The 13,723-nt window shown below is 47.4% G+C and overlaps 1 protein-coding gene across 2 annotated transcripts in view; it reads right to left on the bottom strand.

Moving 5' to 3' along the window:
- C12H14orf39 (chromosome 12 C14orf39 homolog) overlaps positions 1 to 13,723 on the bottom strand; it is a 94,755-nt gene that overhangs the window by 37,063 nt on the left and 43,969 nt on the right. For both annotated transcript variants that reach the window (XM_075329996.1, XM_075329997.1), the window contains exons 8-11: positions 12,911 to 13,031; positions 10,700 to 10,782; positions 4,560 to 4,696; positions 4,330 to 4,418 (exon numbers count right to left, since the gene is read on the bottom strand). In XM_075329996.1, coding sequence (XP_075186111.1) covers positions 4,330 to 4,418; positions 4,560 to 4,696; positions 10,700 to 10,782; positions 12,911 to 13,031 — 430 coding nt within the window. The remainder of the gene's footprint in view (positions 1 to 4,329; positions 4,419 to 4,559; positions 4,697 to 10,699; positions 10,783 to 12,910; positions 13,032 to 13,723) is intronic.

The following is a 13,723-nucleotide window of genomic DNA, read 5'->3' as shown; positions in this document are numbered from 1 at the left end:
AGTTATTCTGCGCCTTGTGGTTCTACACACCTACACAGGGCCCTGGGGCTTGCCTCACTCTCAGGAGGCTATTACAACTGGCTGCACCCACCATCAGCCCCAGGCATCCCTTAACCTGCAGTGGCGGTCCCCACTGACCGCAATTCTGAGAGTGGCGTCACGACAATCCTAAATAGAAGATCTCCTACCTGTGACAAAGATCCAGCTGCGTGGAGTCCCTGAAGGTAATGCACCGACACAGCACTTGTGGGGCTTCACAACCGCACTTTCCCCTATTACTCCAGCGTTATGCGCAAGCGCTCGCTGGCCAGATGACCGGACGTCACCTCCTTCCCATCCTGCTCAGCAGCAGGAAATGGATTGGAAGGAGTTGACGTCCGGTCATCAGGCCAGCGAGCGCTTGCGCATAACGCTGGAGTAATAGGGGAAAGTGCGGTCACGAGGTTATGGGCGGCACTTACTGATGACACTCACAGCGCCGCCCATAACCTCGTGCCCGCGCAAAGCGTCACCAGCGGTCACACGTGCACACAGTGCACGGCACCGCTACAGTGGGACAGCGCATGCGCGGGACCACGGGCACCCAGGGGCGGCGCCCTGAGCTTTGAAATTCAGCGTTCGGGGGCGGCGTAAATCTGCAGGAGGAACAGCAACGGACCCCAGGCAGCCCGCCCCCATGGAAGATTTAAGAAATTTGCATAAGAAAAGGTACAAGTTTACAAAGTGTTTATTTTGGTATAAAAGGTGCCACAAAAACTATAGGAAGCTTCCTAGAATGCAGCCCAGGAGCTGCAGAGGGGGGAACTTTTAGCTTTATAGCTAAATTTCTGATGACAGGTTCCCTTTAAAAAAAATTGGTAGTACATCCAACCGGCCTCACAACCGCAGACCACATGTAACTAACCATCCCAGGACCTCAACATCCAGCACCTTCACCTCCAAGATCGTCTGAGACTGGCCACAAGGACAGATGCTGCAACAATCGCTGCATAACCAATGAATTTCTGCACAAACTATCAAAAACCATCTCAGGGAAGCTCATCTGCTGCTCGTCATCCTCATCTAGTTCTCCATCTGGCTCGAGTTAGTCGTTGTAACCAACTTGAGTGGGCCAATGCTCACCTTCAATGGCATCTGGCACATTGGAGAGATGTTCTCATCATGGATGAATCCTGGTTACACCGTACAGGGCAGATGGCAAAAAGTGTGTATGGCATTGTATGGGTGACCGGTTAACCGATGTCAACGTTGTTAATCGTGCCTCCCATGGTGTTGGTGGGGTTATAGTATGGACAGACATATGGTATGGACAACGAACACAGATGCATATGGATGCCATTTTTAATGTACAGAGATATTGTGACAAGATCCTGAGGCCATTGTTGTGCCTCATTCACGACTATCACCTCATGTTGCAGCATGATAATGCACAGCCCCATGTTGCAAGGATCTGTATACAATTCCTGGAAGTTGAAGACATCCCAGTCCTTGCATGACAGCATACTCACCGGACATGTCACCCATTGAACATATTCGGGATGCTGAGGATCAGCGTCTACGACAGCATGTTCAAGTTCCTGCCAATATACAGCATCTTTGCAGCTATTAAAAAGGAGCAGACCATCATCCCACAGGCCACAATCAACAACCTGATCAACTCTATGCAAACCAGATGTGTTGCATTGTGTGAGGCAAATGGTGGTCACACCAGATACTGACTGGTTTCCTGACCCCCCTGGACCTCTCCAATACTGTAAAACTGCAAGTTTTAAAGATTTTTTTTTTTGTTTTGTTTTGTTTTTCAAATTGTGGCTAGCCTAAGGCACACCTGTGCAATAATCATGCTGACTAATCAGCATCTTGATATGCCGCACCTGTGAGATGGATGGTTTACACCGCAAAGGAGAGGTGCTCACTAACACAGATTTATACTAATCTGTGAACAGTCTTTTATGTACATAGAAAAAGTCTTAGATCTTTGAGTTCGGCTCATGAAAAATGGGAGCAAAAACAAAAGTGTTGCCTTTATATTATTAAAATTGCTCTAAATTTCAGTCTGCACTCATTTTTAGACCTCATAAAATTGTGTCCCTCTCAGTAATATAGTTTGAGTATGAGTTCTATGTGTAAACAGAGGCTTGCTGTTTTCATGAACGCATACATCAGTACAGCTTCTATCCTGCACTTATTTCCTTTTCATGTTATTTCATCCTTTTCCATAGCCTGTTTTCTTTCCCCTTTCTAAGACTGTAGATATTTTCCCCTCTCTACACCCTTGAAATCTATACAAACTCCTTGCACCTCCCTTATACTATCTCATAAGGCCACTTTACACACAGCGACATCGCTAGCGATGTCACTGCCAATCGCTGCCCGTGGGGCACAATATCGTTAGTCCCCGTCACACATACTTTCCTGCCTAGCGACGTCGCTGTGGCCGGTGAACTGCCTCCTTTCTAAGGGGGCGGTTCGTTCGTCATCACAGAGGCGTCACTAAGCGGCCGCCCAATAAAAGCAGAGGGGCGGAGATGAGCGGGACAAACATCCCACCACCTCCTTCCTTCCTCATTGCGGGCGGCCGCAGGTAAGGTGATGTTCCTCGTTCCTGCGGTATCACACGCCGCAGGAACGACGAACAACCTGCGTCTTGCAACAGCAACGATAATCGGGAAAGTAACATGTCAACGATCAACGATTAGGTAAGTAATTTTGATCGTTAACGGTCGTACGTGCATTTCACACGCGACGACGTCGCTAACGAGGTCAGATGTGCATCACGAACTCCGTGACCCCAACGACATCTCGTTAGCGATGTCGTTGCGTGTAAAGCGGCCTTAAGGCTGGATGAACAATAACAATTCTAAGGAAAACATAGTTTTTGAATACTAATTGTCATTGGTGAACTTTGAGTATATTAGAGAGCACACATGAGATTGCTTAAGATGGGGCAATGTACAGCGTTGAAGGCATCAAAAAATTGGTTTCCTCATAGCCTTTGTTCTCTATGATTGCATTATTTCCAGAAGCAGAGAGATTTCTACAGTGGAACTGTATTAAAGGGGTTGTCCACTACTTTTACATTGCTGGCCTATCCTTAGGGGTACTTTGCACACGACATCGCAGGTGCGATGTCGGTGGGGTCAAATCGAAAGTGACGCACATCCGGCGTCGCTGTCGACATCGGAGTATGTGAATCCTTTTTACTACAATTAACGAGCGCAAAAGCGTCAAAATCGTATGATCGGTGTAGCGTCGGTCATTTCCATAATTTCGGAAGGACTGATGTTACGATGTTGTTCCTCGCTCCTGTGGCAGCACACATCTCCTTTCCTGCGTCCCGGCTGCAACGAGGAAGGAAGGAGGTGGGCGGGATGTTTACGTCCCGCTCATCTCCGCTCCCCTGCTCGTATTGGCCGCCTGCCATGTGACGTCGCTGTGACACCACACGACCCGCCCCCTTAGGAAGGAGGCGGTTCACCTGCCAGAGCGACGTCGCAGGGCAGGTAAGTGCATGTGAAGCTGCCGTAGCGATAATTTTCGCTACGGCAGCTATCACAAGATATCGCAGCTGCGACGGGGGCGGGGACTATCGCGCTCGGCATCGGTACCATCGGCTTGTGATGTCATAGTGTGCAAAGTAACCCCTTAGGATAGGTCATCAATGTCTGATCAGCTGGGGTCCAACACCCCGCACCCTCGACGATCAGCTGTTACTGGTCCCTGTGGCAGCAGGCAGCCAGAAATGCTCCGTTCCGGAGCTGCCCCGCTTTCTGATAGAGGCCGAGGCCAGGTACTGCACATCATCTCCTATCGATTAGAATGGGAGGCAAAAGTGTAGTTTTCGGCCGCGACCACTATCAGAAGATGGAGCAGCACCCACCGGAACCGATCATTTCCGGCTGTCTGCTGCCGCCAGAACCAAGGACAGCTGATCAGCAGGGGTGCGGGTTTCGGACCCCAGCCGATCAAACATTGATGACCTATTGTAAAGATAGACCATCATTGTAAAAGTAGTGGACCAGCCCTTTAAGTTATTGTTGCATATGAAATTTCCTAAGATACAAGTATCCGTTCCCCTTTCTCTTATATCCACTTTGTCTTATATTGTCTCCATTAGAATATAAATAAAAGGTTTTATGGACTGCACAATACAGGGAACATCAACTATTTGGGACTCTCCTCTATTAGTCACAGCAGAGAGTCACTGCAGAAAGTGAAGGACACATCCAACAGCCAAGGTTCTTTACAGAAAAATGGAAAAACAGTGCCATAAGTTGGACACAAAAAAGAGCTTTTTGTCTTCTAAATGTAAAACAATCAGAAGAGTACCTCAGTGTCCATTTCCACACTCGGGTCTTGGTTTGAAACAGAGCTGTTGCTATTTTGGGGGCCACCAACATTTCTTCCATTGTCTGCTTCTGCATGTAAAGATTGCAATAGTCATAAAAATAATTAGCAAAACATATGTGAAGCCTGTGTATCACATGCTTCACATTGGTGCCACCTTACAATAGTACTACCAGTAAAAATATAAGATGGAAGAAGAAAGTAAAGAATACCTATATCACTGAAGTGTACAGATAACTTAGTTTCTCTAACAGGTCGCATTAACTTTTTCGGCAAGCCCGGGAGGTGTAACAAGTGTGATTTCTTTTCTTTTGATTGGTTAAGTCTTGTTCTTTCTGAATTGAGGTCACTATTTTAAGAAACAAAGAAAATTTTACAAAATAAATAAACAAAAAAAAATAAAGGTTTATTCCCAAAATGTAAAGTTATCACTTATTCACAAGATAGAAGGTAACTTTCTGATCAGTTGGGGACTGATTGTGGGGACCAAAAAATATGCTTAGCCTATATCCACATAAGATCTGGAGCTGCTTCTCCAAGATGTTTGCAACAACCTTCCTTCAGAGTTTCTTCAAAAACTATGTGCAAGTCACAAATGTACCCAAAAGAATTCAACATTTTAAATGCAAAAGTCAGTAATATCAAATAGTGATGCAATTATATTTCTCTTCACAATTAGGTGATGTCACAGCTCACCTCCTCCTCTTGTACAATGACTGATAATATCTCTATATACAGAAGATAACACAGGATCCACCATTCCCAATAGGTGATATCACAGCTCACCTCCTTCTCCTCTTGTACAATGACTACAATGACTGATAACCCCTCTATATACAGTAGATAACACAAGACCCGCCATTCACAAAAGTTAATATCATATCTCACCTCCTCCTCATGTACAGTGACTGATAACCCCTCTATACACAGTAGATGACACAGGATGCACCATTCACAATAGGTAATATCACATCTCACCTCCTCCTCCTCATGTACAATGACTGATAACCCCTCTATATACAGTAGATAACACAGGACCCACCATTCATTATAGGTTATGTCACAGCTTACCTCCTCCTCCTGTACATTGACTGATAACACCTCTATATACAGTAGATAACACAGGATCCACCATTCACAATAGGTGATGTCACAGCTCACCTCCTCCTGAACAATGACTGATAACTTGGATAACACAGGATTCACTGTTCATAAAAGGTGATGTCACAGTTCACCTCCTCTCTCTTCCTTAAGAATGATCTTTCCACACTCTCATTAGATGCTTTAATACAAAAGATAGTTCTGAGTCAGACTATTGCTGCCAATGTACTAAAAGAACAGAAAATACAGCCCCGGTGTGAAAATGAAATGACAAGATTCCTACTTTTCTTTTTTAATACAGATCATGATTTGAAATAATACAAGACATTACCAAATACCGTATTTTTTATTTTATAAAACGCAATGGATTATAAGACGCACCCCAAAATTGGAGGGGAAAAAAAGGTAAAATAAAAATATGGGGTCTGTTTTTTAATCTGGTAGTGTCTTACCAGGGAGAGGGGACAGCAGCGGAGCGGGGGTCATAGGAGACAGGGGCGGTACTGGAGTACTGCAAGTAGTATAGACGGGGTCCCAGATACTCACTGCAGGTGCTGCTCTGTGCGGGGCCAGCGGTGACGCCGCTCTGCGCTGTGCGGGGCCGGTGATGCCGCTCTGCTCTGTGCGGGGCCATTGATGCCGCTCTGCTCTGTGCAGGGCCGGTGATGCCGCTCTGCTCTGTGCAGGGCCGGTGACGCCGCTTTGCTCTGTGCAGGGCCAGTGACGCCGCTCTGCTCTGTGAGGGGCCGGTGATGCCGCTCTGCTCTGTGCGGGGCCGGTGACGCCGCTCTGCTCTGTGCGGCGCCAGTGATGCCGCTCTGCTCTGTGCAGGGCCAGTGATGCCGCTCTGCTCTGTGCGGGGCCGGTGATGACGCTCTGCTCTGTGCAGGGCCGGTGACGCCGCTCTGCTCTGTGCAGGGCCAGTGATGCCGCTCTGCTCTGTGCGGGGCCGGTGATGCTGCTCTGCTCTGTGCGGGGCCGGTGATGCCGCTCTGCTCTGTGCAGAACCGGTGACGCCGCTCTGCTCTGTGAGGGGCCGGTGATGCCGCTCTGCTCTGTGCAAGGCCAGTGATGCCGCTCTGCTCTGTGCGGGGCCGGTGATGCCGCTCTGCTCTGTGCGGGGCCGGTGATGCCGCTCTGCTCTGTGCGGGGCCGGTGATGCCGCTCTGCTCTGTGCAGGGCCGGTGACGCCGCTCTGCTCTGTGAGGGGCCGGTGATGCCGCTCTGCTCTGTGCAGGGCCGGTGACGCTGCTCTGCTCTGTGAGGGGCTGGTGATGCCGCTCTGCTCTGTGCAAGGCCAGTGATGCCGCTCTGCTCTGTGCGGGGCCAGTGATGCCGCTCTGCTCTGTGCGGGGCCGGTGATGCCGCTCTGCTCTGTGCGGGGCCGGTGATGCCGCTCTGCTCTGTGCGGAGCCGGTGATGCCGCTCTGCTCTGTGCGGGGCCTGTGATGCCGCTCTGCTCTGTGCGGGGCCAGTGATGCCGCTCTGCTCTGTGCGGGGCCGGTGATGCCGCTCTGCTCTGTGCGGGGCCGGTGATGCCGCTCTGCTCTGTGCAGGGCCGGTGACGCCGCTCTGCTCTGTGAGGGGCCAGTGATGCCGCTCTGCTCTGTGCGGGGCCAGTGATGCCGCTCTGCTCTGTGCGGGGCCGGTGATGCCGCTCTGCTCTGTGCGGGGCCAGTGATGCCGCTCTGCTCTGTGCGGGGCCGGTGATGCCGCTCTGCTCTGTGCGGGGCCGGTGATGCCGCTCTGCACTGTGCGGGGCCAGTGATGCCGCTCTGCTCTGTGCGGGGCCGGTGACGCCGCTCTGCTTTATGCGGGGCCAGTGATGCCGCTCTGCTCTGTGCGGGGCCGGTGATGCCGCTCTGCTCTGTGCGGGGCCGGTGACGGAGCAGTCGAGCGCCGAGCAGAACTGAGCAGTCGAGCGCCGAGCAGAACAGAGCAGTCGAGTGCCGAGCAGAGCGGAGGAGCCGAGTGCCAAGCAGAACGGAGGAGCTGAGCGCCGAGCAGAACAGATTAGCCGAGCGCCGAGCAGAGCGGAGGAGCCGAGCGCCGAGCAGAACAGATTAGCCGAGCGCCGAGCAGAGCGGAGGAGCCGAGCGCCGAGCGCAACATAGCAGCCGAGAGCCGAGCAGAACGGAGCGGCCCCACACAGAACAGAGCGGCGCCGCCCGATGCACAGAACAGCGTCGCACAGACCAGCAGCACCGGCAGCACAGTGCATTGCTCGGAGCATCTCCCCTGCCTCCTTTGACCCCTGAGCACAACCCTCCGGTAACCTACATTCGGATTTTAAGACGCACCCCTCATTTTCCTCCCAAAGTTTTAGGAGGAAAAGTGCTTCTTATAATCCGAAAAATACGGTAATTAAAATAAATAAAAAAAGAAACATTCAACATAAAACCCTTATATTAAAGAGTAGGTAATTTTCCGGTGACACGTTCCCTTTAACGTGATCCTGTCGCAGGTATAATGTAATTATGAAATGAGTGCATATCAACATTTTCACTTTAAAAACACAACAAAGTCAAGATGTAAAAAGCAATGAATGTACAACAATGTAAGAGCTGAAGCCAACTGGATCATAAAAGCGTAAAGAGGCTATAGCAATACAGTGAGATGTTAACTATTCCATCATATCACAAATGACAAGCAATAGCTAAGAGATACACCATGTTCTACCTTTCTGCTGTACCTGACCTTTTCACATAGGCTGTGCAGGCACAGAACATTCTGCCCGGCATAATATGGGGTTTCAGTTCTTTATATAATGTGAATTTATACACTGCTTGGACAAGATGAACTTGTAGCAATTCTTTCTAGTACAAAATATCTCAAGTCATATCTCTAAGTATACTCCAGATATAGAAAGCACAAAAAGCACTCGACAGGATCTAATAAGCCGAAGACTGCTGAAGTGATCCAATACAAAACAAACCATTATTTTCTTCTGTGTCAGATGAATGACATTTTCGGCAATTCACCCTACTGCCTACTACAGTGTGATTAACTATAAGTTAGTGGTATGCAGATAGAAAAGTCAATTTATACCACATTTATTGTTAGGAAATTAGACTTTGGAGCAAAATTACATAGGATAATATTTAATTGATGCACAGCTGATCATACATGCTTTATTAATACTTTTATATTTATATTTTTTGTGCAATATTTAATTTTCTATATTTATTCTGCTTTTTACCCTTTGTAGCGGTGTCTTGCAATGTTTAATTGATTTTCCTAAATATTCATTCATCTTGTGGTTTGACAAGATCCTTGAGCTTTATTTTAAGAGGTTTAGTCAATTAGAGATGTTTATGCCATATTCATTGGATTTCTTTATAGATCTGAAGAATGTGTGTTTCTGGCCCCTTTCAAATCCTTTTTGTAACTGAATTTCATTTAAAATTTTACACTGATTGTCTCCTATAGGGTCCAGGAATGAGAAGGAATCCAGCAGACGCAGGGATCTCAGGGTTAAAACTCCATCTTTATTAAAGTTCCATCATTAAAAAAAAAGGTAAAAAAACCCCTAAAAATTATAATGAAAACAAGTAGATAAGGTGTATGTGTTTTTAGCACAAAAATTCGCTTAATCATGATTGGTCAGGAACAAGGACATTGCTTGTGCCCAAAACGCGAAGACGTAGACTACCACTCATCACTGGTTACGAGTACCGAGCACCCGAGCATGGTAGTGCTCGCTCATCACTAGTTACGAGTACTGAGCACCAGAGCATGGTAGTGCTCGCTCATCACTAGTTACGAGTACCGAGCACCCGAGCATGGTAGTGTCCGCTCATCACTAGTTACGAGTACTGAGCACCTGAGCATGGTAGTGCCTGCTCATCACTAGTTACGAGTACCGACACCCGAGCATGGTAGTGCTTGCTCATCACTAGTTACGAGTACTGAGCACCTGAGCATGGTAGTGCCCGCTCATCACTAGTTACGAGTACCGACACCCGAGCATGGTAGTGCCTGCTCATCATTAGTTACGAGTACTGAGCACCTGAGCATGATTGTGCTCACTCATCACTAGTTACGAGTACTGAGCACCTGAGCATGGTAGTGCCCGCTCATCACTAGTTATGAGCACCCGAGCATGGTAGTGCCCGCTCATCACTAGTTACGAGTACTGAGCACCTGAGCATGGTAGTGCCCGCTCATCACTAGTTATGAGCACCCGAGCATGGTAGTGCCCGCTCATCACTAGTTACGAGTACTGAGCACCCGAGCATGGTAGTGCCCGCTCATCACTAGTTACGAGTACTGAGCACCTGAGCATGGTAGTGCCCACTCATCACTAGTGACGAGTACTGAGCACCCGAGCATGGTAGTGCCCACTCATCACTAGTTACGAGTACCGAGCACCCGAGCATGGTAGTGCCCGCTCATCACTAGTTACGAGTACTGAGCACCCGAGCATGGTAGTGCCCCCTCATCACTAGTTACGAGTACTGAGCACCCGAGCATGGTAGTGCCTGCTCATCACTAGTTACGAGTACAGAGCACCCGAGCATGGTAGTGCCCGCTCATCACTAGTTACAAGTACTGAGCACCCGAGCATGGTAGTGCCCGCTCATCACTAGTTACAAGTACTGAGCACCCGAGCATGGTAGTGCCCACTCATAATTAGTTACGAGTACTGAGCACCCAAGCAAGGTAGTGCCCACTCATCACTAGTTACGAGTACCGAGCACCCGAGTATGGTAGTGCTTCATCATCACTAGTTACGAGTACAGAGCACCTGAGCATGGTAGTGCCGCTCATCACTAGCTACGAGTACTGAGCACCTGAGCATGGTAGTGCCCTCTCATCACTAGTTAGGAGTACCGAGCACTTGAGCATGGTAGTGCCCGCTCATCACTAGTTATGAGTACAGAGCACCTGAGCATGGTAGTGCCCGCTCATCACTAGTTACGAGTACTGAGCACCTGAGCATGGTAGTGCCCACTCATCACTAGTTATGAGTATTGAGCACCTGAGGGTGGTAGTGCTCAGTGCTCACTCATCACTAATGCTTATAAGTAAATAGTAAATAAATATAACTCTAGATATATTAACTAAATTGAAAAAAAAAACAATTGTCCACAGAGATGGACAACTTCTTCAAGAGATGATAAATTATTTACTTGTTTAATTGTTTCTTCTTGAAATATGTCAGAAATATATAGAGGAATCACAGCAAAGATGTTATAAAACTTTAGCTATACCATCTAAATTGATGTAAATAGTAAATTGGAAACCTCACACTTGTTGGAATTCAGTTGTGTGATCCATGTTACTTTCTTTTCTTCCAGTTTCATTTTCCTTGTCGGATATATCTTTGGTATTCTGGAGAAAGAAAACGTTTCACCTCATTAAATATGATTTTGATACCAACTAAAATGTGTGCACTTGCTTTCTAAGGCCTCTTTCACACGTCTCCGTAAAATACACGTGTTTCACGGTCCGTGGTGAAGGTGTACATGTGTGTGTTCAACGTGTGCTGTTCCTGTGCTATCCGTGTGACATCTGAATAGCACACGGACAGCATGAGCTGATACTATACTTACCTGTCCTCTGCGCTGCTGTCTGAGCCATTGCTGTTACTTCCAGGTCTGCAGCAGGGGTGGGATTCAAATTTTTAACAACAGGTTCTCTGTAAACCCCGCCCATTTGAAAACCACACCCATTATGTAACCACACCCATTGTGTTAGCCACACCCATTTTCACGCACTTTCCTCAACCAAAAAATCCAAGTAATTTAAAGTAAAATCTCTTTCCCTTCTTCCCCTCCTCTACAGTCACTCTCCTGTCCAGCACCAGTTGTTCCAGTCACTGTCACTCATATTGTATTAAACGATTTTTCTACAATTTTTAAAAATTATTACTAAAGGAGCCCTGCTAAAATTGGAATGGATGACCTTCCCCACACAGATCTCATCCCATGTGGTCTCTTTCCCCTGCAGATCCCATCCCATTATGGCCTCTTTTCCCTGCAGATCCCATCCCATTATGGCCTCTTTTCCCTGCAGATCCCATCCCATTATGGCCTCTTTTCCTTGCAGATTCCATCCCATTATGGCCCCTTTCCCCAGCAGATCTCATCCCATGTGCTCCTTTTCCACTGCAGATCCTGTCCCATATGACTCCTTTTCCCATATAGCTGCCATCTTATGTGGCCCCTCCCCCCATATAGCTCCCATCTTATGTGGTCTCCTTTCCCCATATAGCTGCCATCTTTTGTGGCCCCTCTCCCCATTTAGCTCCCATCTTATGTGGCCCCTCTCCCCATATAGCTGCCATATTATGTGGTCTCCTTTCCCCATATAGCTGCCATCTTATGTGGTCTCCTTTCCCCATTTAGCTCCTATCTTATGTGGTCTCCTTTCCCCATATAGTTGCTATCTTATGTGGTCTCCTTTCCCCATATAGCTGCCATCTTATGTGGTCTCCTTTACCCATATAGCTGCCATCTTATGTGGCCTGCTCTCCCCATATAGCTGCCATCTTATGTGGCCCCTCTCCCTGCATCTTCGGTTCACTGAGCGCTTACCTGCTCCAAGCCTCGGCAGCCTCTCCTGTGTCTCCCATCCTCCGCGACACTCTGCATAGTACACACTGATGCTGACAGACAGCAGGAGGAGGAGCTACCTCCTCACACTGCCGTCACCTCTGCAGCGTTAGGGCGTCGCTGAACGCCAGGTAAAAGAGCCGACAGGTTCCACTGAACCCGGAAGTGCGGCGCGGAGGTACGGGCATTCATTTGTGTTAGAGTCTTAAAGAGACACTAACACAAATGAATACAGGGAACCGGATCGCCAGAGCTGTTTCTTGCCGGTTCGAGGAACCGGCTGCTATTTTAACAACCGGTTCTCCCAAACCGGACAGAACCGGCTGAATCCCACCCCTGGCCTGCAGTGAGTACAGTGAATATGCAATAAGCATAATGAGCGGGCCCAGAAGTAACAGCAGAGGCAGAGACAGCAGCGCCGGAGAGAGGTAAGGATAAGACTTCTGTCACATGTGTTTTTTCTCCGGTACGTGTCACACTGATAACATCAGTGTGTGGTGCAAGAGACATCTGTGCTGCCGAAGAAAAACGGACATGTTGCCATGTGGAGCACACGGATATGCGCCTGCTCCACATCTACACATGGTCCTTATAAAACATTGATATGTGCGCAACCAATTGAATTTAATGGGTCTACATGTGAAAATGGACGTCACACGTACCAGAAATATGGACGTGAAAGACGCCTAAGAGGCATTTATGGGTTGGATAGATTTGTATTGCTTCTGCAGAGTCCTTTCAAGAACGTACCACAGTGCATGGTGGCTGTGCAATACGAGACTAATGGTCCATAGGGCTCTGTGCAGCGCCACAGATGTTCACTGCTACATTGGGCAGAGTGATACAGCACGGCGTGTCAATAAAAGATGTGTATTATTTTTTTACTAGTTAAAACATATGGGTACCTCAGTGATGCGTTTAATCTTCTGTTCAAGTTGATCGATTTTCTGCATCATTTCGGATGTTGTATGTGAAGTTTGAGAGATACAGTGAATGTTTTCATTGGTGCTTTTTCTTAGAGTTGCACTTAAAAGGTAAGTTAACGTAAAACTCACATTCTGTCAAACTGGGTTGATTACTAATAAAAACAATAAACAGTAAAAAAAAACAAAAAAAAAACCATAGATTTAATCAACTTATCCCCTCTATTTTTGATAACTGGCAAGGGTAAAGCAGATAGCTGAGGGCTGCAGCCCACAGGTGTCTGCTCTACATGCACTGGTTATCAAAAATAGGGGGAACCCCACAACATTTTTTTTTAAAATTTAGTCCCTATCCACATTTGTTTGCAGGGCAATTATCCTGCTCTTACCCCCATTTTCCCAGTGCAGGCCCATAGAAATAACAATGATGTGGGGTCCCCTCTATTTTTGATAACTGGCAAGGGTAAAGCAGATACAGTCATATGAAAAAGTTTGGGCACCCCTATTAATGTTAACCTTTTTTCTTTATAACAATTTGGGTTTTTGCAACAGCTATTTCAGTTTCATATATCTAATAACTGATGGACTGAGTAATATTTCTGGATTGAAATGAGGTTTATTGTACTAACAAAAAATGTGCAATCCGCATTTAAACAAAATTTGACCGGTGCAAAAGTATGGGCACCCTTATCAATTTCTTGATTTGAACACTTCTAACTACTTTTTACTGACTTACTAAAGCACTAAATTGGTTTTGCAACCTCATTGAGCTTTGAACCTCATAGGCAGGTGTAC

This window comes from Anomaloglossus baeobatrachus, chromosome 12 (assembly GCF_048569485.1).
Source record: "Anomaloglossus baeobatrachus isolate aAnoBae1 chromosome 12, aAnoBae1.hap1, whole genome shotgun sequence".
NCBI classification, from domain to species: Eukaryota; Metazoa; Chordata; class Amphibia; order Anura; family Aromobatidae; genus Anomaloglossus; species Anomaloglossus baeobatrachus.
Note: the sequence above shows the minus strand (reverse complement) of the source record. Positions and strands in the feature narration are given on the sequence as shown.